Consider the following 27972-nt stretch of genomic DNA (forward strand, 5'->3'; position numbering starts at 1 on the left):
GGGGAGGGCCGGTCGGCAGCTTTCCGGCCAATCACTGAGCTGGCAGCCCGGGCACGCGCGCCTCGGGGGCGGGGCGAAGGGGAGGCCGGCCGTCAGGCGGGGCCATCGCTGAGGGAAGGCCAGTCCCCGGGGACAGCTTGAGAGCGGCGTCCGACTGCTGCGTGGACACCTCCGCCTGGCTAAGCCTGGACGTCCGAAGCCTTCCCTCAAGACCTACTTCCCTCACTCCAGGTGGGGCTGACCTCACATATGCCGCTGCGGCCCCGCCTCCTCGGGGTCCCCGGACGGGTCGGCACCTCCCAGAAGGCCCCGCGGGCGGGCGCGCGGAGCGCCGGGAAACTACAGCGGCCAGGATTCTGCGCGCCGTGGGGGCGGGGCTGCCCGGCGGCTGCGCCCGCGGACAGGAGATGGCGGAGGCGCCGGGCTCGGGCCGCCGATCGCGGTACAAAGCGGTGGGCTCGCCGCCGTGGAAGGAGGCTTTCCGGCAGGTGCGCGCGGGGCTTGGGAGGCCTCGGCGGGGCCGCCGTCCCTCCCCTCGTCGCCCCCCGTGCGAGGCAGGTGCGGGGCGCCGGGCGGCGGCGGCCCCGGGGCGGGATGGGACGGAGCGGGCCGGGCGCTGCGTGAGTTCCCGGGCCTGCGTGCGGGGGTGGGGGGGGCCGGCCCGGCCGCCGCGCGCCGCGCGGCCCCGCGCGCCCCACCCTGCTGGCGTCGGGGGTTGAGGGGACCCGCTGTCCTCCCGCGGGCGCGGCCGTCTGCTGCGGAGTCTCAGCGGCCCCGCCCCGCCCCGGACCGTTCCGGCGGCAGCGCGTTCCCGCGAGCCCGCCTCCCGGGAGCCGCCGCCGAAGCCGGGGCCCTGCGTCGAGGAGCGTGTAGCGGGTCCCGGAACTCTGCCGCGCGTCTGGAGGGTCTCGGGCGCGAGGGATGGTCGTCCCCGGCTGAACCCCTCGTGCAGGAAAGTCCCGCCGGAGCGCAGCGGAGGCCGAGCCGTTAGGACACTGCCACGAAGGACACTGTCGCGGAGGGTCCCACCCGGGGGGCGCGGGGAGCCGACTCCGGCTTCTCTTGGTTAGGCTTAGGTCACGATCTCAGGGTGCTGAGATCCGGCCCGCATTGGGCTCATGCTCGGCTCGGCCTCTGCTCAAGGGTCTTCCCCAGCCTCTCCCTCTGCTTCTCGCTCAGTTCTCGCTCTAAAATAAAATCCGAATGTGCTGAACCGAGTACATAAACCGTGATGACTTCCCTTGTCTGCAAATAAGGACTGCGCAGAAATAATGCAAAAATAGTAATTAGGGTTATGGTTGCAATTTTGTGTTTATAAGTTTCAGTTGATGTAACATTTCGTTTAAGAAAAACTTTTAGAGTTTCAGAGAGAGTGCATGTGTCTGGAGGGAAGGAAGGGCAGAAGAGGGAGAGGCAGATGCCCCACTGAGCAGGGAGCCCAGTGCAGGACTCCATCCCAGAACCCCAGGATCATGACCTGAACTAAAGGCAGATGTTTAACTGACTGAACCACCCAGACACCCCTAATTTTGTTTGTTTTTTTTTTGTTTTTACGGGCTCCGCTCCATTTCTCCTTCCAAGGGATGCCTGGAGAGATTGAGAAACAGCCGGGACAGGCTCCTGAACAGATACCGCCAGGCTGGAGGCAACATGCCAAGGAGAGCTCAGAACCCCCTTCTGGTGCAGGAGGTGATGGAAGAAGAGTGGAGCGCTCTGCGGGCCAGGGACAGCTGTCCAGAGGCCTTGACCCAGGTCAGAATGGGACATGTGCTTCCAGAGAGGGTGCTACAGCACTGAGAGGGCCTGCCCTGTGTCCCCTGGTCCTCTGGTCCCAGTCACCCTCCATCCTCCAGCCCCTAGTCAGGATTCCAGCTGCTTGGAACCCAGACTCTTTTGTCTTTCAGGTTAGACTTTTCTAGGTCCATGGTTCCTAAACACCAGGCTCTGCCAACATTTTACAAAACTAAAAACAAAGACATCCGGGCTCCCTCGGTGGAAATTCTGACTTAGCAGACCTGCGCTAGCAACCTCTCTGTGCAAGAGGGCATCCAGGAACTTTCTGACTCTCGCCTAGGCCAGTGTCGCCGGCTGGGTGTGGATCGGAAACCGTTTACTGTGTGCGAGGAAGAGCCCTGGCTTAGACGTCCCTGGTTTTGGAATTCCAACCCTGGTTTTGCTCTGGGTCCTTACCTGTCCTGTGCCCCTGAGCTCTGCTTTCACGGAGTCCCAGCCTGACCCCATGCAGAAGAGAGTGCGGTCTGCACCGTGAGGTCCATGTGAGAAAACCTCAGCCAGCTGTTCCAGAAGCATCAGGGCCATCTGTAGTCGCAATGTGTTATCGGGAGCCCTACTGGGTGTCCTGGTGCAGGCCAGACTTCTGGCTACACAGTCGTGCTTCATGGTCACAAGAGCCCTTCAGGTCTGTGCCTGCTTCGCAGAGGCCCCAAGTGAGGCGGGCAGGCTTAGGAAGGCCCCAGACGCTCCGGAGCTTTGGCAGAACAAGTACTTAGCCTCTGCCCTCTAGCATCTCCCCCCAAATGCAGGGCCCTTATCTTGTTACTGGGTGGTTTAATCATTTTTTGATGGCTTTCTAGCGGGATGCCATGGCTGCATGGGCGGCACCTCCTACGGAAGGACGGGGAGGGGCTTCTCCTTGGCATCGGAGCTATTCACACTAGCCTCTGGAGCCCGTGTCATCAGGACTTGCTGGCTGAGGGGACTCTGCTTTCTCTTGCAGTTGGAGGAGCTGCTGGACCTGGCTGTGCTCGAGGAGATCCAGCAGGAGCTGGCTGACCAAGGTGACCTCGGGCAAGGTCCCTCCACCTGCCTCTAGCAAACTGGCACTGAGCACTTTTCAAAGCAGAATGCCTTCCTGACTGTCCCCGTCCTCTGCGGCCAGCTCCAGGCGGGTGTCAGGAATCCCTGCTTTTACCCTGAAGTCTTGGCTCTTCCCCAGAATGCATCTTTGTGCCTGGGCCTGGTGCTCAGGCTCTGCATCCCGTGTGATCGCCTTCTGCTGTGGAGTGAAAATGGACACAGGCCTCATGGGCGCGGCTGTGTTCCAGCAGGATGTGATTTAGAAGACTGATGGCTGGTGTGGCCTGCGGGCTGGGGTTGGCCGGCATAGCCGTGTAGATACTGCGTAGACCTGTAGCGCATGGACCCGTTTCTGGCGCTGCTGCCCCTCCTTCCTGCCGCATCCTTGGTGTGGTTGTGTGCTCGCCACGCGAGCGAACACGGGCTGTGAACAGCACAGACTGGGCGTATGGTTGTTGGGGAACAGATTGTTTTAAACTCCGCTCTTCGTGCCCAGGCAGGGTCCGAGCTCTCCAGCGATCCCCCGAGCCCGATGCCTCTGGGGCCGCGTGTCATGCTCATGCACACGCGGGACAGGCGAGAGGGGTGGGAGCCAGCAAGACAAAGCCGGGTAGAGCAGCGAACATTTGTGCTGGGTGGCGGTGTCCTGCGGGGCTCCCTGTCTGGTGTGGGTGAGGCTGGGCTATGGGACAGGCCTGGGATGGGAGGCAGGAAGGGCGCTACAGCTGCCCTTTGCCCCGCAGAACAGTGCCTCCTCAGTGAGTACGAGAAGAGCCTGCAGTTCGACGAGTGCTGTCTCAGTGTCATGCTGGCTGAGTGGGAGGCGAACCCCCTCATCTGTCCTGTGTGCGTGAGGTAAGAGATGCCAAACCTCTTTTAGCATTATGGGTGGACAGCGTGTCCCCCCGCAGGCTGGCTGTCTGCAAGGGTCTGGGGGTCCTGCGGTGCTGGCCCCGGCGCGCTGTGATGCCAGCTCTGCTTCCAGGTTCAACCTGAGAGTGTCAGGCGGCGTGGTCACGTGTCCGTGTGGCCTGTCCCTCTCCTCGCACGTGAGTGTTCCACACGCACATCCCGTGTCCCTCCTTCCCACATGTGTCCGCTTGCTGGAGGCCCTTTGCTGGTGCTGGAGCCGATGGAGTGCGTTTTCTCCTGGCGCCCTGGCCACCTCACACAGGTGTCTGGGAAGCGGCCACAGAGCCCACGGGGCCCACAGGGCCCACGGAGCTGGCCTGGGGATGGGCACACACTGTGGCTGTCCCAGCCATTTGGTCCCCGCTGGTGAGCGCCCTGTGCTCAAGACCTTTACAGGGAGAACTGGAAACACTTGTATCTGCCTTCGTGTGAAGTTCCCACTTAGGAAGACTCAACTAGACTTGAACATAGGCCTCAGTGGTCCCGAAACACGAAGGCACCTTCTTACTGGGCGTGATATGGCTGAAAGTTTGCAGCGGGGAATGGGGACAACGAGCATCTCGCGGTCTGCTTCAGACACATCTGTACTGGCCAGGCCCCAGGCGGGGCTCTGCGGATGGGAGCCGAGTCGTGCCCATCTGGCCCCGAGGGGGCAGGTCTGCCCTCCCGGTTCCACTTCTTTAAAGTGCACCGCGGAGCGGAGTGCAGACTCGAGTTTGTCCTATCGTTGATGTGATTCAGCAGCTTTCCCTGTTCTTTAAACAAGCCCTCTTTTTGAGCGTTTGCTAACCATTCCATTCCTTACCTTTGAAAAAAAGAAAAAAGCATTGTTTTCATTCTCTTTGTCGGGTTCTGGGACGCATATGATGGCAATCTTAACACAGCGTGACAGGCCTGGGCCCCGCGGTGCTGGCTCCTGGGAAGGACACAGCAGCCGCAGGGGGCAGAGGGACTGGGGAGGCAGCACCCCATGCCCTCTTGGTGCTGCTGACGCAGGAGGGGGGGCGGCAGTCACCCAGAGGGTTGCTGCGGTCACGGAGTTTAGCGCAGCCAGGAGCGTGAGCACGTTGGGAGGCTGTGCAGAGCCATCCCAGTGGGCGGCTTGAGGAGTCGGAATTTTCAGGCTGTCGGCTCAGAGGTGAGTGGGGTCAGGTTGCAGCTTAACTGGCTTATTTGCTAGTCTCCAGGATTGACGGAGCAAAAGCTTCGAGCCTGCTTAGAGGACAGCATCAATGAGCACGGTGCACACTGTCCGCACACGCCTGAGTTCTCCGTCACGGACGGGACAGAAGAAAAGCCCAGTCTTCTCATGAGCTGCGTGGTAAGCCTCCCATGGGACCCCGTGGCGGAACCGGCCATGGTTGGCATTGTTCCCACCCTAGCAGAAATCATACAAGCGGGTAGATTTTTCCTCTTTTCTTTTTCCGTTATGGCATTCTTTTGAGGCGGGGAGATGTTTACAAGTACAGTTTAGTCTCTGAGGAATTTACTGGCATGGGAGAGTGGAGGTAACGTGTCACTTACACTAGGAGATCCATGGGCACCCCAAGGGCTGGGACAGGGGTAGGCCCGGCTGACAGGCAGTGGCGCACTCAGACCCGGCCGATGGTTCCGTGCTCAGGACACCCAGAGAGGCCGTGCCGGTGTGGGCCTGCTGGAAGGAAATAGGATGGCAGCAGGTCACCGAGGGAGGGAGGGCCTGCATCTACCAGACGGCTGGACGGTGGGGCAGGAAGCGGTGGGATTGCCTGCATGCTGCTGGCCCCGTGCTGTCATTGGAGGTGAATGTGGGCCCGGCTACTGGGGACAGCTTGCAGACTCTGACTGGAGCGGGTGCTGGGGACCCCTGCTGCTCCCTGCTCAGTGGTGGGGCCCTGCCGGCCTCTGGGTGGGAGGCAGGGAGCATGGCGGGTGGAGTTGAGGAAGAGCCGGCTGCTCCCTTTGCTCCAGATGCACCCCCGGAGCCTCGAATATGCAGGGTCTCTGGCCCACACGCTCTCGCTCCTGCGGCTCTGGGTCTGAAAGGCCTTTGGCTCCAGGATGATTTGCACACATATGTAGTGAGCCTGGCTGGTCACGTCCTGGAGGCCCGACTCCTGCTCTGAGCCTAAAGCTGTGTCCCCGCAGCACTACCACAGGGACCTGCCCGTGCGCTTGTCCTGGATGGCAAGATCACACACGGGTGTGTTCTCCCAGCCCCTGGCCTAGAGGCAGGCCCCTCGTGTGTGTGCAGACGGGGGTTCAGGTGGGGAATGGGGGCAGCAGAAGACACAGGTCTGGGGGCAAAGGATCCTCACGGACCCCAGCCCAGTCCCAGGGTCCCCTCCCTGGACAACCGCTCCGAGCAGCGGGATTGGTAGCCCTGGGAGAGATGACAAGGAGTCACAGCAAAGATGGGACAGGAGTGAGGGAGAGGCAGAGGCATCCATCAGCGTCTGAGGACACTAGGCCTCTGGTTTTTCACTTCAGGGGACTCAGGTTCAGCCTGGACATGGAGGAGCGGGTGTAGGTTACCGTGAGGATGTGGCCGGGTGGGGTGTGGTCATAGGACGGAGTGCGCCAGAGCTGGGATGTCAGCCGTGTGGGCGGACGGCCTCCTCTGCGTGGTGGTGAGGATCGAGGGAGACCGCTTTGTGCTCTGGCGCGCCCTGACTGCAGGGGGAGACCCCAGAAGGTGTGCTGGCACACTCGGGCAGTGGGCTCAGGTTCTGCCTGCAGCAGGCACACCCATCCAATCCCAGGTTCAGGCGACAGAGCCTCACCTCCCCATGAGGCCATGAGAAGCCACCGGTGACCTGCGGGGAGGCTGTTCAGAGTCCGTGTCTGGGACCTGCTTCGAGCTCCTGGAGCATGTGCCACTCCTGGGACTGCAGGGTGGGGTCCCACGTGCAGACACCCCACCAAGGCCACCTCATGATGGCATCTGAATGGCACCCCTGCATCCCTGCTGCTGAGACACAGAGATGATGTGTGTGACCGGGACTCTCTTCTGTCCAAATCCAGGCTTGCGACACGTGGGTTGTGATTCTCTAGTGCCGACCTCCACTCCCCGTTCTTCTGGGGCACACGACTCGCTCTGCCTGGGACAGGGCTTTGTAAATACCAGCCTTTAACTTATATCGGATTTTGTACTGAAACTCTGTGCTCTCGGTGTGTTGGGACACAGGCTGGAGGGGAAGAACAGCAAAGACAACAGAGGAAACCGCCCGATTTTATTGTCCATTATCACATTATGCAATAAACGAGGGTAAATGAGACTGCAAAGGAAGTCATTTAAATCTGAATCATTCTCCATGATAGCAGGAAGGAAACCATCTCCGAGCCCCTGTCCATCTGGCTCCCAAGCAGGCTCCCGCCTCGGCAAAGCCCGGCACGTGCTCTACTGGGTCTTGACGAAGCCCTGGAGGTCCTCGAGAAAGGCAATGTACTCCCGGTGCTCCAGGGCCGTGCTCAGCTCCACCAGCTCGTCTGCGAACGTGTTGTCCACCCCTCGGTCAGCCAGGAAATCCATCAGGTGGTCGTACAAGGCCTATGAGGACAGACGGGCCTTCCTGATCCCAGGCCGCTCCCCTGCCAGGCGCTGGGCCGCCCCACTGCGCCGCACCCCTGCCCACACTCACCCAGTCCAGGGAGTCAGTGTTGAGCGTATAATTTGTGTCCTTCCACTCTGACTCGCCGACAGCCTGAAAGCTCACCTCCCTGATGGAGAAGATGTCACTCTCCTCCTCTTCCTCTTGCCCAACCTGAAAAGAGACAGGGCTGGGGAAAGTGAAGGCTTTCCCAGGACAACCTGACCACTTACCGCTGCCAACTCCCCCGGTTTGACCCCTGCCCTCCCCCTAGCTTCCCTGGTCTCTGCCAGACAAGCCGGTGCCCTTCCTCCCCATCCTGCGCCCCATCCCACACACCTCATCTTCCGGATAATGACAGTCCAGCACCAAAGCCTTCTTGCCACCGTCCTTAATGACTTCCACCACGAAATTGGGTGTGGACTTCAGTTCAGGCTGGGAAAGCGAAAGCACATCAGTCCGTTGCCTGAACCGGGCAGGGGGTGCTCATGGTTCCAGGGATCTGACGACCACCACTGTTAGGACAGTCCTTAGCCGCTTCTAAACCCCTCCATGATCCTGCCCCTTGACAAGGAAGCTAGAACCTTCCACAGCACTCAAGCCATGTACCGGCCTGTTCCAGAGACTGGGCTACACTCTTCTCGTTGTCCCTCCCCAAGGTCTGAACCCGGTTTTAGAGGGCGGAGGCTCACACATCTATCTATGGGGTCTCACAGCCGTTAGCCCCCTGCTTGCTTACAGAACGTCCCTGGTTTAAAGTGCAGAAATTGGAGCCGGGGTCCAGCTCTGTGAATTGGTCTCTCCCCCAGGCCTGTTAGTCCACCCGTGCACCACGAAGCTGGCCTTGACCTCCCAGATGTCACTCCTGCTGCCCGTTTTGGGCTCTTCCTCTGTCCCAGGGCAGGACTCAGGCCAGCGCACTGGGCTAAGTGGCCATCCTAAAGCTGAGCAATCCCAGTGGCCCTCCCAGTGGTTGTGAGCCGTCCTGCGTCAGGGAGGTCACAGTTGGGGTGGAGTCAGGAGTGCCAAGGGGTATCCTCTCTGCTCAGCCCAGAGATGATCCCAGTACCTGCTTAGTCAGGAGGTCCAGAGACCCTGCGGCCCCCACGCTGGCTAGTCCCTAGACCAGGCCCACGGCCCCCCATAACGTGTGCAGACTGGGCTCCCACTGGGCCCACGCAGGAGGGCCCGTGGCCAAAGCAAACACCTTGTCCGCCTTTCGGATGTCAGTCTGATGCCCCAGCTCCCCAACTGGTGTTACAGCCAGCCTGACACACTAGAACATTCATCCCTGGCAAACAGGCCGGATGAGCCTTCCGATCGTGGGAAGGTACAAGCAGGTTCGGCTCCTCCCCACCGAGCGAACACAGGCCACGGCACAGAGCCCACACCTGCGGAACCCACGGTTCTCGTGCCAAAGCCCCAAACCGCGGCTTGGGGAGTCGAGGCCCAAAGGCAGCCATGGCCCTGCCTGTCCCCAGTGGCAAAGGAGCGAGGGAGACCAAGGCCCTCCCCGGGCGCAGTCCACTCACCTCCTGTTCTTCCGCTTTCTGCCCCTGGGACGGCTCCTCCTCGCCGTCAAACGTGGGTGGGATGCTGTTGTTGGTGTTGAAGGTGACGGTGACCCTGCAAAAGCAGAGAATGGCCCAGCGGGGCCCTGCAGATGAGGGAACTAGCAGTGAGTGTGGCTACAGTTACAAGGGTGACCGAAACTATGTGCCAAACCACAACAATGTGTCCAAACTGTGAGCGGCAAACCCCTGCAGCCACAGCATGCTCCGCGCCAGCTGCTAGAAGTCAACAAGCCCCGCTTCATCTCTCCAAATGCAGTCCCGGTGGGGGAGGGTGGCAGTGTCCACCCTATCTTGGGGGTGAGCGTTGAGGAGCGTATCCATGAGCGCTGAGGAGCCCAGAGAGCGGTGGGACCCAACAGAAGCTTCCTTTAACACCTTTCCTCCCTGCGAAAATCTGCCCATGGCGGGAGGGGGAGAGAGGCACCCAAGGGCTGCCCTCAGCAGAGGACCCAGAGGGGCCGCGGGGAGGAGGGAGGCTCCCCGACACTATGCTGCCCTACAGAGCCTCTTGTCTCCTTTTTTTTTTTTTTTAAAAATTAAGCTTATCCATTTGAGAGAGAGTGCACAAACAGGGGAAGTGGCAGGCAGGCAGAGGGAGAAGGAGGCTCCCCACTGAGCAGAGAGCCCTATGCAGGGCTCTATCCTAGGACCCCGAGATCATGACTTGAGCTGAAGGCAGACGCTACACTGACTGACTGAGCCCCCCAGGTGCCCCCAAATCCATTCTTCAAAAACAGCGGCGGGAAGTTTTATAACCACGAAGCAGACCAGAAACACTCAACTGGTGACAGCTCGGCTCCAAGAATCCTCTGCCGCCCAACCCTGCTCCGGAGCCAGGAGGGCAACAGCAGGGAGGGGACGTGCAGCACCAGCTCGCTCAGGATCCCCACGCACTGCCTTGCCAGGAAGGTGCTGTCCCGCCCCGCAATGCTAGCAGTCATGGTCAGTCACACTGACTGTCTCGTCTGCCCTTGTGCTGACCAAGCCAAGCTCCTGGGCGCACAGGTGCAGTTCTAGTCACAGGAACACGATTCACGGTGACCCTAAACCAGCTGTGACTCACCCCAGGACAAGGGCTCAGGATGTCACAGGGTGTGTGTGGGTGGGGACTGACACCAGGGGCAGAGAAAAGCAGAAGCCTCCTTTACAGCAGGTACAGAAGTTTACTCAAAGAGCAAACGATCAGCAGTGGAACGAGGTGGGAAGTTCCCCACCTTTCTCCCGGGGACACTCACAGCCCCGTGTCCTCATCTGCTCACAGGGGAGGCCCGCGGCTTGCGTGTTCCCTGCTATAAACGTGGTTTCCCACAGCAGGGCCCACCCCAGTGCAAGAGTCTGCACCGCAAACCTGAGGCCAATCTGCTTCAGTCAGCACTGTACGAATTTCTGAATCTGGGGCAACCAGGTGGCTCTGTCGACTAAGCGTCTGCCTTTGGCTCAGGTCATGATCTCAGGATCTGGAGATCAAGCCAGGCATGGGGGTGGGGTGGTCTCTGCTCAGCGGGGAGTCTGCCCCTCCCTCTGCTTCTGATGCCCCCACCCCCACTCGTGCTCTAATATGTCTTTAGAAGAGTCTAAGTCCGTGTGTCTGCCTTCAAGCACAGCCTGACCAGGGCAACAGCTTCTACAGTCCAAGAGACCTCCAGCGACATCCTTTCCTGCCTTACCGAGTAAGCCAGCTCCTGGCACATCTGTGTGCAGCGAATGACCAACTGGACATCGGGCGTCCGAGGACCTGCTCTACTAAAGGCAGCTCTGGGAGAAGGCAGGGCAGTCCTCGCAAGTTCAGGGAGTCGGTCCTCACAACCTGCAGGCTCTCCACACTTACTTTTCCCCGGCAACTCTCCGCACGAGTTTGGCTTCCGTCCCGTTCACTTCCAGCTCCCAGCCTCCTGACATCTTGGGGAGGGATTTGTGCTTCTGGATCTTCCTTTCCTCCTTAATCTCATCACTCAGGAACTCCACAAAAGCTTTATCTCCTACAGTGAAAGTCCGAAAGGAAAAGAGAGAAAAGACCCTGTTCAAATCCTAAAAAGGAAGCGGAGGGCGGCGACTGCAGCCAGAAATCTGGCCTTGGGGCTGTTCCTGGTAACTCCTGCTGGTGAGGGGACTCCCGCACTCGGGAACCGGCTGAGTCCCACCCGCTAGGCCTCAGGACACACCGGTGGCCGTGCTGGGTGCCCGCGGCGCCAGGACGAGCCCAGTTCTGGAAAAAGGCCTCCGACAGGGAAGTCCCACCGCCACGCTCCACCGCGAAGCCAGAAGCTCCCAATTACGCACAGACATGACCTCCTGCCCTCCACCCCGACCGCCGGCCACCGCAGAGTCCCCTTCGCAGGCGAGGGGCGAAGCCGGCCGCGAGGGCGTGGAAGCGGCTCTGCCCGAAACGCCGACCTGCAGGGGGAAGGCGGGAAACGCCACCCGCGCGGCCGCGGCCCGGTGTGGTCCACCGGCGGGGAAGGCTCCCGACCCCGACCCCCGGCCCCGACCCGAGCCTCACCCTGCGTGTGCAGCGCGCCGCAGCCGCAGCCGCAGCCGCAGGGCCCGCGGGAGCGCAGGAGGCCGGCGCGCACTCGGAGCGACCCGAACGGCCGCACGCAAGGCCGGGGCGCTGGCTGCAGCAGCGGCCGAGGCGGCGGGGCGGGCGCGGAGCGGAGCACGGCGGCCGCGGAGCCCAGCGCGCGGGGCACTCGGCGCAGCAGAGGGAGCATCGCGGCGGCGGACACGTGCGGTGCGAAGGACGAGCCCAGGCCCTAGATCCAGGCCCGCGCGCCGCCGGAAGTCCCGCCCCTGCCGGGAGCGCTTCCGCGCCGGCGCAGTGCGCGAGCGAGCCTCCGAGTTAGGCGCGCCCCCTGCTGGACGCCTCCGAGGTCAGGGCCGCTCCGCTCTCGGCGGACCCTCTGAATCCCTGCGACCTCCGCCCAGCGTGCACCCGCCTCTGCGTGCAACCCGCGGCCATACGCACAACCTCCTCCTGCGTGCACCCCGCCGCGACGTGCACCCCATCCCGACGTGCACAACCTTCCCCCAGCGTGAGCAAATCACCACTGCGTGCACTCCATCTGGACGTGTACTTCCTTCCCCCCGTATGCACAAACACGCTTCCCAGCGTGCACCCAGTTCCAAAGCCATGGCATTGCTCTGGGACCAGGAAGCTAGGAGCAGCAGTGAAGCGCCCAGAAAAAGAAGGCCCCCAAGCTATGCTCAGTGACCTACACCTTACTTCCCCCAGCAGCTTCTGGCAGAACTAGGCTGTGTCAGAATGGCAGAGTTGCAAAAAGCTTCGGTAGTTAAGGACTCAAGGTAACAAAGGGGAAGCAGAAACTAAGCCACATCAGAAGTAAGAAAGGGAGGACTGGGGGGCTCAGTAGGTTAAGCGTCTGCCTTTGGCTTGGGTCATGATCGTGGGGGGTCCTGGGATCGAGCCCCATGTTGGGCTCTGATCAGGGAGCCCGCTTCTCCCTTTTCCTCTGCCTGCTCCTCTGCCAGTTTGTGCTCTGTCAAATAAGTAAATAAAGTTTAAAAAAAACCCAAAAAACAAAAAACAAAACAAAACCGTGGTAAAACTCCCGGGCTGTTTCAAAAGCAATCAATGAGCCCCAGAGCCCACCCCATTTATACTAGCTCTGCAGTGGGTCACCTCGCTTCAAAACTACAAAAGTCTTTGTCCAGGGAGTTGCACAAGGTTCATTAACATAACACAGATGCGAGGAAAGGCTTTTTTTTTTTTTTTTTAAGATTTTATTTATTTGACAGAGAGAGTTCACAAGTAGGCAGAGAGTCAGGCAGAGAGAGGGGGAAGCAGGCTTCCCCTGCTGAACAGAGAGCCTGATGTGGGGCTCGATCCAAGGACCCTGAGATCATGACCTGAGCCGAAGGCAGAGGTTTAACCCACTGAGCCACCCAGGCTCCCCAAGGCTGGGTTTTTTATCCCCTGCCTGCACAACCTCACATCCACCTCTACCGGCTCAGACAAAACACCCCTTTATGAGTAAGACTGCAACAAACCAGTCTGCGCCAAGGTGGGTGCCATAGTGCACCCCAGCGTGGGCCTTTCAATGACCTTCTCACATTGTAACACTGAAAATCCCTTGGGGTGGACATTTAACATGCTAATTAGACACACAAGAAGAAGGGTGACCTTTCAGGGCACAGGTGCTGGTACATCCCTGCCTGTTTGGAGGGCACCCTTTTCCCACTTTGATCTCACCCCAAGGAGTCAGCCTGAGAACTCCCCTGTTCCCAGCTGAAGAAGTCAGTCCTCCAGAATGGTGGACAAGATCAGACGAATTCGGAAATACATTCTATGCACCCGGGAAAAGAGAGCCACACACGTGGCATGCGAGACTGATCTTTAATGGAGCCTGTGGTCTGGCTAGAGTGTGACACCATACATAGGGCCCGCGGTCCCCCTGCAGCTGGCCCTGCCAGCAAGAGCAGGCCTTCAGAATACAAGGAAACCTGAACAAAGGTGGGGTTTTCTCCTACAAGCTCTAATGTTCCCATCAGACTATAAAACCCTTGCTTCCTGTCAGAGCAGCACGTCCCATGTTTACAGACTAACGTCTCTGGGAGGAGAATCAGGCTGTGTCCTGCCCACCCTGGCCGCCTGCGGAAATGCCCCCCGAGGACGGGCCCTTATCAGGGACCGGATGCTGGTAGCTTGTCCCTCGTGGTGGCTCTGCGCTGCCCTGCTGGCCAGCCTCCGGAGAGGGCATCTCCCTCCACAAAGCTGCTCGCGGGACGTGGTGATTCACCAGGTGAATCAGTGGGCCCAGGCTGGAGAAGAGGCGGCTGGCCTTGGAGGTCTCTCATGGACCATAAGCGACGTCACCACGAAATGTGGAACTTTTAAGAAAGTTTCTTAAGAGAAAGCGCAATGTCCGCCACAGGTCGATGTAAGCAGCACTTTATTTCCTTGTGGTGATTCGTGGTCAGAATGGGGTTTCCAACCTGCTTCACTCCCTGAGCAGCTAGGTTTAAAATGAACTTTTTCAAAAGTCCAGTAAAAAAAAAACTACTGTATGAAAATTCTGCCAGAATGTTGCAGCAACTGACTTCTTTCTGTAGAGAAACGTGAAAGCTGCTGGCAGCTCTGTGTCCCGCGCTCCCACTCAGAACAGGTATTGAGCAGGACACGCACTGCCCTCACCCAAGGAAGCCCAGAGAATGTGCCGGCACGTTATCACCCACTCCCCATTCTTACCAGCACGATTCCCATTTTATTAAAAATACAATGTATTCTTTTCCCCAGTCAGCTTGAACATCCTAGGCCTCTATTAAGAAATGAGAAAAATACACTTAAAAATTTTTCTGAAAAACTCGTCAGAAAGTCAGCAACTGTAAACAACAAGGTTGTCTGTGGAAGAGCCAGCTGAAAGTCTAAGAATGCAGAAAGATAGGTATCCGGGACCCCGTAGCCCCGGCTAGCCGCTGGGGTGCTCCGGGCACATGCGGCGCAGAAGCAGGCATAGACTGCGGGGACGTTGGGGAGGCCGAGCCCGTGCCCCGGAGCGGAGACCACCCGCGGTCCCTGTGCAGTGTCAGGCAGTGCGGCCCCCTGCCTCAGAACCGCATGGTCCACTTGGTAAGGAATGACGAAGACACTACACCGGGGTTCTGACCACAAGGCCCAAACAAATGCTAAGTCAGCTTCTCTTACAGCAAACACTCTGGAAAAGCTGACTTGCATTTGGTGATCAAATAGCAAAGAGGAACCTTTGGTGTCTCTCCCCTTCCCGGAACAGGAGGCCGGGAAGAGACTGGAGACTCTGGGACTCCCACAGACGTGCAAACTGCGGCCCGGGGGTGGGGGTGGCTCACGCAGGAAGCCGGACTGTGTCCCCCTATCCCCATGAAGAAGGAAGCACAGAAACGACGAATAAGATGCGAGAGCACAAGCCCAGGGGCAGCAGACAGGACCCCAGGTACGGCCGGGTCCTCACGGTCCCTCCCCCTCCAGCCACCCTGATAGCTCTCTGCCCAGGCCCCACCGGGACAGACTTGGCCAGTCCTCACGCCCGCGGGGCCGCATGTGCCTAGCTAGGGAGAACAGCCAGCGGCCATGCTCGACGGTACCCTCGCGCTTGGAGGTGGCGACGAGGAGGCTCGCACCCTGGGGTGTGCAGTTCAGGAGGGAGGAGACAACAGTACGTCCCTCCTCAAACTTCTACAGACCTCAGGACATGTCCACGGACAGCTGAGCTCTGCGACCCTAGAGTCCCCTCCTGGGAAACGCCACCCCATCACAAGGACTCGGGGAGTCTCACGTTAGAGTGGCACACGGGGCAGGACCGCCTGCATGTCCCAGCCAGGCACCCGCCGAAGCCACCTGAGCTGGACTCTGCGAGGGCCGTCCCTGCACCCCCGTGCAGCAGGCGGGGAACCCCGCTGGGACCGGGCTCTGCGCTCCTGGCTGGGGGTCGGATGCTAAAGTCAGGGGCAGTGCGCTCAGTCGCGGGCAGCACGCAGCTTCCTCCGGAAGTAGTCAGGGGCGGCCTCGTGCAGCCACTCGGCGTCCACGACACACACGTCGCGCATGTAGCAGCGGCTGGTGTGCAGCAGCTCCGTGTACACGACGCAGGCCGGCCGGCAGTGGAAAAGCACGGACGAAGGGTGGATGGCCACCGGCTGCCGGCTGTCCGTGGTGACGTATGTGCCGTCGGGCTGCAGCTCGGCCGTGCTCATGAACAGGCTGTGTGCCAGGCACCGGCGGACGCTCTCCCCGTCCCCGCGGGAGGACACCATCGGCATGGACATCTGCGGTGGGAGAAGTGGGCACCAGACACCAGCCCTGGTCAGGCTCAGACGCAGCCCCAGCGCCAGCCCGGCCCAGCAGGCGCTGCTGCTGCAGGAGGCCGTTGGCGGGGCTGCAGGGAGCAGACACACTCGGGCCGGGGAGGGGATGGATGGCCAGCTGTGGCCCTCAGAGAAGGGCCTTTCCCGCACTCCCACTGCGGCCAAATTACCCTTCCTGCTCTGGAGCGCCCCTCCAGCAAGCACCTCCCCGAGCCTCCCCTGTCCACCTCCGGCGGTCGTCCCCCCAGCACCAGTTCCGGAAGATCCTGCCCCTCAGCTGCACCCCCGGGGGACACCGGCCAAACAGGCTGCTGGTGGACACCGCCTGACCCTGCTGCCTGACCACGGTCTGTGGTTCCCCTGAGGAGAAAGGCCTGGGACAGCAACCACCATGGAGGCAGAAGGTGGGAAGCGGGAGGGGCGTGCACAGAGCGGCCAGAGAGGACCCGCCCCCATCTCTGACCTGTCCCTGTCCACAGCCTCCCAGAGAAACCTCTCTCCCCACTTCTCCCTTTAAGACACCTCCAGGGGTTTTGGTTTCTGCAATCTGCTGTTCCCCTCCTGAGGGGGACCCTCTTCAAATCAGCTGTCACCATTTCTGGGGAGCCCCCCATTCCTGCCACTAACTGCTGGTCTCTCCTTCCACTGGCTGTGGTTCGGAACAAACTACATAGGTATGTAGGCTCCAGTCTCAGCGACCGTCAGGCGAGCCTGGAACCCAAGAGTGGAGAGGCGAGGACTTTGGATGAGGGGCATGGGGGCCCCAACATGCAGGACAGGTACCTTCAAACAGATGTCCCTCAGCTGTGCTCGGACCTCAGCCACCAGCGCCATGTTCTTGCTGTTGACGAAATTCTCTCTGCACCAGTCCTGAGCGGGAGAGGAAGAGTCAGCACACCCATCACTTGCACAGAGGAAAGAAGTAAGAACTTTGAGAACTGAATTCAGAAAGAAGACGTCAGTCGCCAAAAATAAATGGAGGAAAACAGCTTTCTGTCAGAAAGCACAAACTGTAAGGGGACACAGATGAAAATTCCCTCACACTCTGGATTCATTATCCCAGAATGCATTTAAAAAACTCCTACGTGGCAACGAGACAATGACCAACAAGTCGGCAGGACAAAAGACAAGGATGCGAACAGCCACCCCAAAGACACGAGCTTCGAGCGTCCGGTACAGGTCGGGGAGCCCGGCCTGCGGAGCGCTCCCGGACGGCAGCTTAAACTAGCTAAGAGGTGCACCGGCTCAGCGAGAACGCAGCATCTGAGCAAGTCGGACGGTGGGAGTGGGAACCTGCCCCAGCTCGGGCGGCCGGGAAGCTGCCGTGCACCGGGCCAGAGTCCGGCATGCAGTGGCCCACGCGAGACTGACTGCCACTCTCGGGCTGCGCTTTCGCCGGACACACAGCATCCTATTTCCTCAAACAAACCGAGGTGGACAAAGCAGGACGCAGGCAGCCACCACACCCGAGCAGTGGCTTTTCTCCTCCTGAGACCTGACCGCACAACGCAGAGTTGAGGCGTACACGCCAGGCGGGTTTCATGGACACAAGAGACCGCAAGGTATTCGTGATGCCCGCATCACGCCATCTCACTTGCCGCACACACCTATTTTAGTACTTGTTTCCACTGACCTCATGACGCACGACAGGATTTTCACTTTTATGGAAAAGGGGGAAAGCAAGAGTAGTGCTCGGCGTGTGTTCTGTTCTGCAGCGCGCCCTGCAGAGGGGCCCATTTGGCCCCCGGCCCGAAGCGGCGCAGACGCCCAAGATACGCTGATCCCCGGGAGGTGCACAGACCCCCTGGAGCCACGCTGACCCAGGAGCCGTGCCGGGCACCCCGGCTTCGAGCTGCCACCAGAGCTGCCGGGCTTCGGCTGCATTTATCTCGCGCACCTGTTCACAGCAGGGACCACAGTACCAGGGCAGTCTAAGGCAGGCCACTTTCCGGGTCTGGGCACACGGACAGACATCTCCACACGAATTAATGACCACGGCTGCTTCCCCGTCTGCCGCTCTGGCTTGTGGGAGGGCTCACAGATGGCTCTGCCTTCAGACAGCGGGGTTCTAGAATGCTGTTCCCATTCAGGTCTGAGGAACCGCAATACCCTCCACGTGAACGCTACCGTGCAGACAGGCCGGCGGGGGCAGGAGGGAGCTCATTTGTAGCAGAGAAGCCAGGCCACCCCGCGCACAGGGCCCCTGCCCAGTGAGAATGAGTGGGACACGGGCAGGGCGGAGGCCAGTGCTGCGGGTCTCCCTGGTGAGGCCTGTGCACTCCGACCGGGGGCTCCGGACGTTCCACTGGCTGGGCAGGAGAGCATCGCGGGAGAGAAGGCCCCGGCTGAGACCAACCTTACTTCTGCCCAGGTTCTTGAAGGCCCGGTAGATGTTGAGCAGCGTGATATGGTCCCCCTCGCTGGACACAAACTTCCTACGGACAGCCTGCACCTCGTCCCGCCGGGAAGGAGGGTCGTACAGAACACTGTCCACCGACAGGAGGGAGACGATGGTCAGGATCTCCTCCGTGCAGTGGAACTTGGGGGACAGGAGGAGGGTCTGCAAATAGGAGTTGCAACGGTGAGCCCTGAGACCTCCCCCCACTGAGCACAGTCTGTCCACGCTGCCCGTGCAGCCGCCCCACTGCGGCCTCAGAGGCCAGGTGCCTCTCCAGCCACCACCGCCTGCTCTCTGGAACCCGACAGCCCGCCCACAGGCTCCCACAGTCCTCGGGGAGGGCTCCCGACTTCACGTGGCTCTGACTCCCACACCCGACACCAGCAGCATCAGACGCAAATCAGAGCCACAGCTGCTCCGAGGCAACAGCGAAGGGGGAAGCCAGGGCACCGGGGGTGCAGGTGACCGTCATACAAGCCGTGTCGGAGAAGGGGCAGCGAGTGGAGGTGACTTACTTTGGCGAATTTGGGGTCTAAAGGGAAAGCGGCCATCTTTCTCCCCACCGGAGTCAGGGTGAGCTGGCCGTCCTTCTGTTCGAGAGCACCTAATAGGTCCAGCTGAGCAACTGCGGCCTGAACGTGATCTGCAGGAAAACCAGGAGAGGGGGATGCAGCTGCAGCCACTCTCTGCTTCGGCAGCCAAAGGCCCCCACATCCAACCCTGGTCCTCGGGGCGCAGTGGCCGGGGACACTCCTGTCTTTAGCTCTGTCCACAGCAACGTCCTGTGACCCCGCTGCATCATACACATGAAACCCGCACACGCCCACACTCGTGGCGCCATCCTGACCCGCGTTGCCAGAAACAGAGACGCACGGCAGTGGAACAGAGGCTGTGCAAGGCCCAGCTGAGAAACACTTCTACTGTCCCCTTCACATGCCCTGAATTTCTAACCCCGGCCACACGTCACCTGCTGAAGGATAAACCAGCGTTTTCGTGATGTAATACAGAGAAAATGACCCCCAAGGCCCGACGGGAAGTGACGGCTCTGGCCCAGGAGGCGCTATGGGCACAGAACCCCCCTGGAGGTCCTCTGGCCCCCCGGACAGCCAAGCTTATGCACCAAATGAAACGAGAGAGGAAGCGGCCCCCAGACGCAATTTGGAGAGCCAAGCCATTCGCGGGTCCTGTTCCCCCGCAGCCCTGGCCCTGCACAAAAACCCCGCCTACCCGGAGAGGGCTTGGACATGAAGTCGAAGGTGAGCACGTCGGGGACCTTCATGGCAAGGAGCTGCAGCAGCACGCTGGCCAGGTTACACCTGCAAGGAGCAGACGCACAGCTGCCGCACCGGCTCCGGGTCCCCGGCTGGGTCCGCGGGACGGCAGGGGTGGCGGGGGTGTGGGGGTGCCCACCTCTGGATCTCCGGCACGGTCATCTTCTCAAACTTCTCAAACTCGTCCTCTGTGTAGAGCCGGTAGCAGACACCACTGCCCTCCCTGCCGGCCCGGCCTGTACGCTGCCACGCCTGGGCCTTGGACACGCGCTGCACAGTGAGCACCTCCAGGCCACTGTCTGCGGGGAGAACGGCCCGCGTGAGGCCTCGCCCCGCAAAGGATCACACGGGTTCACCAGCATGGGCACAAAGCAGTGCTCCTCAGAGCCCCAGTGATCCTTCCCACAGCACACGAGTCCGGGAACCCCGAGGCCATGTGGGAAAGCACAGAACAGCGCACTCCACACTGAAACTGCAGCGTATCAATCTTCGGAACGTCTTTTAAGCCCACGTGCCCGGGGCCATAGGTCCCCGCCAAAACCACAGGGCCAGAGCTGCGCCGGTCTGCTGGTGACCGAGAGTGTTCCAGGCTGCCAGGCTTTTCAGTGCCCAAACTCTGTCTCCAAGAAGCTAGGGTAGCTGGCCAGCGGTCACTGCCTCGGAAAGGAGATGTCAGGGGCCGGCCTGCACAGCCCTCCCGGCTCCGCTGTCAGAGGATCTTGAGGTGGTGTGATGGGAGTCACACCCAGGAGTCGCATGGGTCCTGGATAAAGGTGTGCTCTGTGCCAGGCCCGAGGGAACAAGTCCTTCCACACGCTACCTCCGAGTCCGCACCCTTGGTGGTGTGCTGTCCTCAGACATCCCCACTGCCTCTGATCCTCCGTAGCACCAAGCCGGGCAGAAAGCAGATGGGAGGACCAGCGTATCCAGAAAGCTCCCAGCGCACACTCTCAGGGACAGTGGGCACTCACCCCGGCCTAGGGGATCTCCTTCCTAGGATGCCTGAAGCTCGAACATTCATTTCAACAAAGCCCCCTGTGTCGGGGGTCCCTGGCCGCACAGCCCCCTCACCCAGCTGCTCAGGAGTCTCAGGCCAGGCCCAGCCGGTCCTCAAGCTGGCAAAGCCTGGGCCCCCGTCCTGCCCTGCCTGGCCCCGGGCTCCCGCTGCCAGCCCCCTTCCTGGACCTGACTGCCTTCAGACCGTGTCACCTGCGTGGCCGGTGCCACCCTGGTCACGGCAAGTCTGAGCAGGAAGCGCTTGCTGGGAGAGGCTGTGGGGAAAAGAGGGGTTTGTGGGCGTCATCCTCACCGGGATTATACATCTTTGCTTTAACCATGCCCGTGTCAACCACGTGTTTTATTCCCGTGATGGTTATGGAAGTCTCAGCGATGTTGGTTGAAACGATCACTTTGCGACAGCCCTGCAGGGAGGAAGAAACCAGAAGGTGACACACACAACTCCGAGGTTTCACAGCACAGTGCCCACCAGTAGCTCCCACAGCCCACATGCTCTCCAGGAACGAGGATCACGTGACTTATGGGAATTCTTCACACTGAGCAGGGAGGTTCCTGTCCTTAAGGCTTATTTGAGAGGATGAGATGCAGAGGAACCGGCAGGCGTGGCTAGGTGCCCGGTCCCACCAGCCACTGCCTGAGCACCGTCTCTCCACTTCTCGGGGCCTCCGTGTCGACACAACTGGACCGCCCCCATGCTGCCAGCTCAGCAGAGGGCAGCCAGCACTTGTGATGCACTGTGCGGCCAGCACAGGCAGCTGGTCTGTGTCAGACTGGGGAGAGCCCCTCATGTACCAGTCACCTACCGCCTGTGCCCACCCCCCACCGTGGTCTACCCGCTCCCCCTGTTCTCACCAGGCCCTGGAGGCCCATCTGGCCTGGGTCTTCCAGTCCCACGGCTTAGCGGCTCGCATATCTGGTACCCGAGCACCCCACCCCACAGGTGCCCGGGGAAGGGCCCACAAAGGCCGGGTGCGTACTCACCTTCGGGGCCGCCTGGAAGACACGGAGCTGCTGGGCATAAGGCAGGGAGGCGTACAGAGGAAGGACCAGCATGGCGGGGCAGCCGTCCGGGAGGTGCTTCGCGATGTCTCTGCAGGTCTTGCTCATGGCTTCGATCTCCTCCTGCCCCGTGAGGAACACCAGGATGTCCTGGGAAGGAGGCGCCTCCTGCAGGAGGGAAAGCGTGGCCTCAGGAGGTGCCTTCCAGAGCGTGGGCTGCAGCAACAGAGAGCGGTCACCAGCGAGCTTCCCAGACGGGTTTTCTTCGCTGTGGAGAGGTGCGTGGGCCACACTTGGTGTGTCCTCGGGGAGCACGCACTCGCCGAAGGTGCCTGGAGCGGTCAACCGAGTGAGCTACAGTTAAATCCAGTCCCGCATCTAGTGTATCTGTGGCCCATGCCGGCCTGTCCCTCCCTCTACACGCAGGGAGGTGGTGCGCCCAGAGCAAGACGTCGCAGCAGAGACAAAGCTTGGACCCGTGTTGAGAGACGGAGGAGGGAAGGACTGGGCCGAGGGTGCTCCAGCCTGGGCGAGGTCTGAAGGGTCTCTAGGAATAAGACCCGGCCCCGCTCCCTGGAGAAGACAGGAAGGCCCAGGACTCGGCCATGAGAACCCGACAGCCTGCCCTCCTCTAACCGGCCAGGCAGGAGGCCAGAATGGATTTCAACCCGGAGGCACAGGACCCGTCCACACAGCGGCGCCAAGGCTTGGGAGCTGCCCGCCCTGTGGAAAGGCAGCACAAGGTGCTCCGGGAGAAAGCGGATGGCATACCAACGCGGGAAAGATACTGATGACAGGCAGACAGACCATAGATGCTGGAACACCTGGGAGGAAATGAGCCACGGGAATGCAGAAAACTCATACAACTATGTTGCATAAGGAAGGAAGCATCAGGACAGGCCCTGCTGGCAACGGGTCGTGATGCTGTAATGCCCCCCACTGGCCTGAAAACCATGAGACATGTCTATGCTAAGAGGCGGGGGGAGTAGGAGGCCAGGGAGGCTAAAGATATAGCCTCATCTGCCTGGGGGGAACCAGCAGCGCCAAGACCCGCAGTGTAGGCAGGTAATGCTGGAAATACCGAATCCAGACTAAACAGCTCAGAGAACCATTAGGTCCCCTGAAACAATGGGATCTGGACTGGGGAAGTAAAAGCAGCTGCTGGGTGGTTTGTTTTTTTAAGACCGACTGACTGACTTGAGAGGGATGGAGAGAAGGTGCGTGCATAGCGGCAGGCAGGAGAAGGGTAGGCAGAGAGAGAAACTCTCAAGCAGACTCCCGGCTAACAGGAACCCGCCACCTCCAGGGGGCTGAGCTTCTGACTATGAGATCACCACCTGAGCGGACATCAAGATCTGGAGGCCTCAGGGGACCAGCCACCCACGACCCCAGCTGCTGGTTCTTATGACCCTCTTAGAACTACTGCCCTTTTTGACTTTTTACACACTCACCCCTCAGATTAAAATAAAAATCGTTTTTAAAAGATTTGCCTCTGGATTCTTTCACAAAGTTAACAGGAAGGTACGAACAGTCAAATTTTATGAGGGGAACCAAAACGAGGGGATTTAATCATTCAAACTTAAGTAAATGTTTAACAAAAGAAGAAGATTTTGAAATGCCTCTGTAATTCAGTTTTTCTGAAAAAGTGAAGAGTTCTAAAGGATCACCCTTACTGGGTGGACAGCAGCTTCTCCCACAGTGAGGCCATAGCGGCCCACATGCCTTCCTTGGGGGCAGCACTGCGGGCACCCCACCCGCAGTCCGCTCTGACCAAGCCATCTCCCAGCTCAGCCAGGGTGCGAGGCCCATCAGAGCCCAGTGGTTTCCACTGTAGAGTGGATGCGAGTCGCCGCAAGAAAGCAGCAGCAGGACACGGTGACACTTGGCAATGGCCCAGCTCCCAGGGCGCCTAAGGTGGCAGCGTTTCCTCTCACCGGGAGCACGCCCCCGACGGCGAGCTGAGCCCCATCTGCATGGGTACGCGCAGCACGCTATACCTGGTGGATCTGGAAGACGGAGACAAGCGCGGCGTGCAGGTAATCCTGCTGCGGCTGTTTGGTGTAGAGCACCTGGATGGGATGCTGCCGACCTTCCAGGTAGAGCACGGGCGCCCCATCGAAGTACTGCGAGAACAGGTCCACGTCCATGGTGGCGGACATGACGACCACCTGCGCACAGGATGGAAGAGTGAGAGGGCTAGGCCACGCCCACCCATCCCACGCCTGCTGCTTCCCACCCTGCGCACCGCTGGTGACCGACTCCTGTCCGAAGCAGGGCCAGCAGCCGCCCGGTAACACAGGCCTCTCCCTCTCCTGGACGCGAGCCACACCTACTTTGAGAGGTGGCTTCCCCAGCTCCTTCCTCCTCTTCTGGGCAGCCTTCACCACCCCAAAGAGCACATCGGTATGGACCGTCCGCTCATGGGCCTCGTCCAAGACCACACAGCTGTATTGGCGCAACAGAGAGTCGGAGATTGCTTCCCGAAGAAGCATGCCGTCTGTCAGGAACTTGATCCTGGTGTCTTCCGAGCTGACGTCGTCGAAGCGCACGGTGTAGCCCACCTGCGCGAGGAACCGCGGGCTCAGTGGGCCTGGGCTGAGCAGCTGCTAGGTGCCCGGCACCCCCAGACATGTGTGCCCTCCTGGGGAATGGCCCCGCGCCCTCGGGCACGGACAGGCAGTGGACGGGTCCCTTTAACTGCAATCATGAGCACCACTAAAACTCGGGGTGCTGGAGGCTCAGCTGTTAGCCCTCCACCTTCCACTCAAGTCATGACCCCATGTTCTGGGATGGAGCCCCCGCGTCCCACTCCCTGCCCAGCAGGGAGCCTACTTCTCCCTCTCCCACTCCCCCTGCTGTGTTCCCTCTTTTGCTGTCTCTGTCAAATAAATAAAATCTTAAAAAAAAAAAAAATCTGAAACTAGACTCTCACCCCAGCTGCTGAGAAACTTAAAGCTCCGGAAAGACAAGAAAAGGTAAGATGTTTTAAAGCGAAGTGCGCAAACACACGCGAAGCTGCCGTACCCACAGGTCTAGGGCTCGATCTCCGCACGCACTGTAAGCTAAAGAAATGCTTACGATCTCTCAGACACACAGAGATTTCACAGAGGTTACTGAAGCCTCAAGAACACTCGCGGAAAGCAACTAATTCATCCGACTTGCCGACAGACTCTGAACACAAAGCATATGCACAGACAGGTGACGTCGGAGGAACGAGTGACAGACTCAGGCTTGAGCAAGCCGGGGAAGAGAGAGCCTCCCGGCATCCCGGAACCTGGCTCAGAGAAGTGCCATGCGGGCGGGCTGTCAGCAGAGAAGGAGGTGAGGTACCAGCTTCCCGAGCTCAGTTCTCTTCTCGTCGGAGACTCTAGTGGCCAGAGAGATGGCAGCTACTCTGCGCGGCTGGGTCACAGCAATGACGCCCTGGCGGCCGATCCCCCCTTCGTAGAGGTACTGTGGGAGTTGCGTCGTCTTCCCGGAGCCAGTTTCCCCTGAGACAGAAGATAAATCTCACTTACATGCAAATTAACACAAAGTTCACGAACTAGAAGTTGATAAAGCCCCAGGAAAATAGGCACTGGTGTGTACAGCTGGAGCAGTGTTCTCGGAATTAGTCTGGGAAGGCCACATTGTATCAGAAACACCTTTAAAATATTTACAGCCTCCAGGCACACATCCACTTGCGGGAACTGGTTTTGAGGAAATAAAGAGGCAGAGACAAATGTAGCTTCAGACTCATGCTATTCAACTTGGTTTGGGGAGCAAACAGCTGGAAACAATGTAAATGTTCAGTAACAAGTAACCTGCACAAAAAACCTAAGGAGGGAACACAACTGTTACAGAAAATGGTTACTTCTCAGAAGAATAAATGAGATGTAGCTGGGCACACCCAGAGCCATGCCCACTCCATGGCCCCCACACCCCACCATTCCATTCCAGATTCTGCCCTTTCCTTCTGGCCCCGCCCCGGCCCACACCTGCCTGCCATCACCAGGTCTGGCACCAGGTCTGCCCGCACACTTTACAGGATGAGTCAGAGCTCACACTCTCCCTGGGGCTGCCCTGGTGGCCTCCTCCTAATCTATCTCTGGTACCTTGTGTGCCTCTCCTCCAGCACGAGCACCTCATACTGTGTGCCAACACTGCAGGTCCTGAAAGGCAGGGAGGGTCTACCTGTCTCTTCTCTGAACTTGAGCATCCAGCATACACCACCCTCAGGGGGTTCCTCTAACTGTCCCCAAATGGAACAAAGAACTCAGTAAACCTGGGTATGGATCCCCTCCGGCGACCACTAAGAATCTCTGACCTTACAGCCCTACATGCCATGGTGCTTGCACTTCCCACTCTGCTCATCCTCCTAACCCAGCCCAGAATCAAGACTAGGACTGTGATTACTCTGCTGCATTCCTGCTGAAACTACCAGGCAAAACCCCAAATGCAGATCAATGTCTCCCTGCCCAGCTTTTCTCCTCCTCTACCAGACCCCTGGGCATGGCTAAGCAAAACAGCCCATCCGTGCAGATGAAGACAGGAGTCTGTGTTGGGGCCAATGTCCCTGGATGCCAGCACCACCCCGGATCCTGCTCTCCCTTCTGCAGCCTGGCAGGGTCCCCCTCTTCCCCAAGGGGCTACCTGAAGCCCCCTGACTGCTGTTCCCAGCAGAGCTCCCCACCTACTCCACAGAACTCGGGTCCTCACGTGGGCGCTCCCTCTACCTCCCCTCCAGCCTCCTCCCCAGTCACACCCATGCTCCCCTCCTGTCGCCAGCCCTGGGCCTCCAGGACGTCCTTCCCCCTATTCCTGACCCGCTCCACATCTGGTCTCTGTTTCCAGGCACCCCCCGCCCCCGTCTCCGCTCTCTCTCTGCCGGCTCTCCGTCCTTGCTTCCTTCGCCTCGGCCTCCACCGAGCTCTTCCCCTCCGTTCTCTTCCCTCCCTCCAGCCGAAGCCCGCTCTCACTGCCTTCCTCACCTGCCCGCCTACTCGGTCCGCAACCCAGTGACGATCCGCGTCGCCCCGCCCCGCCGGAGGAGCGCGCGGCCGGAGGCACACTCGGCACACTCGGAACACCCCCCCCCAAGTCCTGCAGGGGTCTAGCGGCTGCATCTGTCCCCCTTCTTCCTACGACTCCAGCCCGCTGATCCTCGCCCTCCCGGTCTCCCTCCTCCTGCGGGCTCATCTGCTCGGTCCTCTGGACGCTCGTCCCGACTTGGACGCTGGAGACCCCTGCCCTGCCCCGAATCCCCAGGCCGCCCCAGAGGCTGCGACCTCGCGTCAGGCCGGCCCACTCCCTCGCCGCAGGCTCGCCCCCGCGCGCTCCGTCCTCCCCCGCCGGCCGCCCTCAGAGACCCGGAGTCTCCCGCTCGCCCCACTGCGGGGCAAGTGGGGGGCGGCCCGCCGGCGGGGGGGGCGCCTCGGGGGAGCGGCGGGGCACCTCCCCCGAGCCCCTCGGGCCACTCACCGATGAGGACGGCGCTGTCCAGGGCCCGGAGCTGGGCCAGCAGCTGCCCCCGCGCCGCGAAGATGGGCAGGCTCCGGCGCTGCCGCTCCACCGCCTCGGGGTAGACGCCGGCCGCGGGCTGCGCCAGGGCCGGCTGCGGCCTCCGGCGCCCGCCGCTACCGCCCGCGGTCAGCAGCATCAGCACGCGCCCCCCGGGGGGCCCGCAGCCCGGCCGGAACCTCTTGGCGGGCGGGAAGCCCGCCTCCTCGGGCATGTCGAGCGAGCGCCGCGACTGGAGGCCGGCCCCGGCGGCGCGCAGCAGGCGCGTGCGCCCCTTCCTGCCCCGCGCCGCGGCGCGCACCGATGACCTCATGGCCGCCGCTGCCGCCGGCCTCCGCGAAGGACTACGACCCCCGGCATGCACTGGGGGCCTGCGGCGGCGAGGGCAAGGCGGGGCCGGAAGAGGCTCGGCCCCAGGTGCGATGGAGGGAGGCCGGGAGCTAGCGCGGCGGGGGCGGGAGCGGGCCGGGAGGGGCTGCCGCGGGGTTCGGAAGCCGGTTCCGGCCGAGCGGCGGCTGCTGCTGCTGGGACAGTTACCGGCTGGTGAGCCGCGTTGGGACGCCCCGCGGCCGGTGTGGCTTTTTTAAAAGATTTTATTTATTTATTTGACAGAGAGAGAGATCACAAATAGGCAGAGAGACAGACAGAGAGAGAGGAAGAAGCAGGCTCCCCGCTGAGCAGAGAGCCCTATGCAGGACTCGATCCCAGGCCCCTGGGATCATGACCTGAGCCGAAGGCAGAGGCTTAACCCACTGAGCCACCCAGGCGCCCGCCCCCCCCCCCCCCCCCCAAAGGCTTTTTTAAACGTTCAGGTGCTTCAGGTTTCAGGGCTGGGCTGGGCTTGCTCCGTGTCCTCAGCAAGGTGTCAGCCCCTGAGCCCCTGAGGGATGGTCACTCTGCTCCGAGGACTCCTGCCGGTGCTGAGGAAGTCCGATTTTCTTCTGCCCTTGCTTCCCGTGTCACCTGACCCTCCATGCCCTCGCGTGCTGCATCCCGACCCCAGCCCCGAGGACCAGCCTCCGACACCAGGAAAGTCACGGGCTGGCTCCACGTCGCAGCGCAAGGGTGCTGGCGATCACCTGCTGTCAGGGCAGGGGACGGTCTTGTAGCATGTGCTG

At 60.6% G+C, this 27972-nt stretch overlaps 3 protein-coding genes across 5 annotated transcripts; 1 reads left to right on the top strand and 2 right to left on the bottom strand.

Annotated features, from left to right (window-relative positions):
* Positions 1–46: 46 nt before the first annotated feature.
* RPAIN (RPA interacting protein) lies at positions 47–6986 on the top strand. Of its 3 annotated transcripts, none has more exons than XM_059379524.1 (7): positions 47–488; positions 1582–1752; positions 2738–2798; positions 3561–3672; positions 3803–3866; positions 4910–5050; positions 6471–6726. In XM_059379524.1, exons 1-7 carry the CDS (start codon positions 408–410, stop codon positions 6507–6509), a joined length of 669 nt encoding a protein of 222 aa, XP_059235507.1. In that variant the 5' UTR covers positions 47–407; the 3' UTR covers positions 6510–6726. The 3 variants fall into 3 exon arrangements, with proteins under 3 accessions (XP_059235507.1, XP_059235508.1, XP_059235510.1); XM_059379525.1 differs by lacking the exon at positions 6471–6726 and adding an exon at positions 6733–6986 and having other exon boundaries at positions 55–488; XM_059379527.1 differs by lacking the exons at positions 3803–3866; positions 6471–6726 and having other exon boundaries at positions 55–488; positions 4910–5020.
* Positions 6925–11680, bottom strand: C1QBP (complement C1q binding protein). The gene is made up of 6 exons (XM_059379523.1): positions 11373–11680; positions 10701–10851; positions 8831–8924; positions 7638–7733; positions 7350–7472; positions 6925–7258 (listed from the first exon to the last, which is right to left on the bottom strand). The coding sequence occupies exons 1-6, from the start codon at positions 11581–11583 to the stop codon at positions 7109–7111; spliced, it is 825 nt and encodes a 274-aa protein (XP_059235506.1). The 5' UTR covers positions 11584–11680; the 3' UTR covers positions 6925–7108.
* Positions 11681–13765: 2085 nt separating this feature from the next.
* Positions 13766–27121, bottom strand: DHX33 (DEAH-box helicase 33). Its single transcript, XM_059380952.1, has 12 exons — positions 26816–27121; positions 24686–24846; positions 23689–23916; positions 23353–23523; positions 21338–21523; positions 20649–20760; positions 19479–19638; positions 19296–19384; positions 18584–18711; positions 18027–18230; positions 16454–16540; positions 13766–15631 (listed from the first exon to the last, which is right to left on the bottom strand). Exons 1-12 carry the CDS (start codon positions 27066–27068, stop codon positions 15323–15325), a joined length of 2088 nt encoding a protein of 695 aa, XP_059236935.1. The 5' UTR covers positions 27069–27121; the 3' UTR covers positions 13766–15322.
* Between the last annotated feature and the right edge of the window lie 851 nt (positions 27122–27972).

Source organism: Mustela nigripes, chromosome 16 (assembly GCF_022355385.1).
Source record: "Mustela nigripes isolate SB6536 chromosome 16, MUSNIG.SB6536, whole genome shotgun sequence".
NCBI classification, from domain to species: Eukaryota; Metazoa; Chordata; class Mammalia; order Carnivora; family Mustelidae; genus Mustela; species Mustela nigripes.

Bases quoted from the DNA above. Each gene is read 5' to 3' on its own strand.
- RPAIN (XM_059379524.1), top strand. From the start codon at position 408: ATGGCGGAGGCGCCGGGCTCGGGCCGCCGATCGCGGTACAAAGCGGTG. The intron at 489-1,581 runs GTGCGCGCGGGG...TCTCCTTCCAAG, and splicing joins GGAAGGAGGCTTTCCGGCAG to GGATGCCTGGAGAGATTGAG. The intron at 3,673-3,802 runs GTAAGAGATGCC...CTCTGCTTCCAG, and splicing joins ATCTGTCCTGTGTGCGTGAG to GTTCAACCTGAGAGTGTCAG.
- C1QBP (XM_059379523.1), bottom strand. From the start codon at position 11,583: ATGCTCCCTCTGCTGCGCCGAGTGCCCCGCGCGCTGGGCTCCGCGGCC. The intron at 10,852-11,372 runs GTGAGGCTCGGG...CTTTCACTGTAG, and splicing joins CGGCGCGCTGCACACGCAGG to GAGATAAAGCTTTTGTGGAG. The intron at 7,734-8,830 runs GTGAGTGGACTG...TCGCTTTCCCAG, and splicing joins AGAAAGCGGAAGAACAGGAG to CCTGAACTGAAGTCCACACC.
- DHX33 (XM_059380952.1), bottom strand. From the start codon at position 27,068: ATGCCCGAGGAGGCGGGCTTCCCGCCCGCCAAGAGGTTCCGGCCGGGC. The intron at 20,761-21,337 runs GTGAGTACGCAC...TCCTCCCTGCAG, and splicing joins TCTTCCAGGCGGCCCCGAAG to GGCTGTCGCAAAGTGATCGT. The intron at 19,639-20,648 runs GTGAGGATGACG...TTCTCCCCGCAG, and splicing joins AGCAAAGATGTATAATCCCG to ACAGTGGCCTGGAGGTGCTC.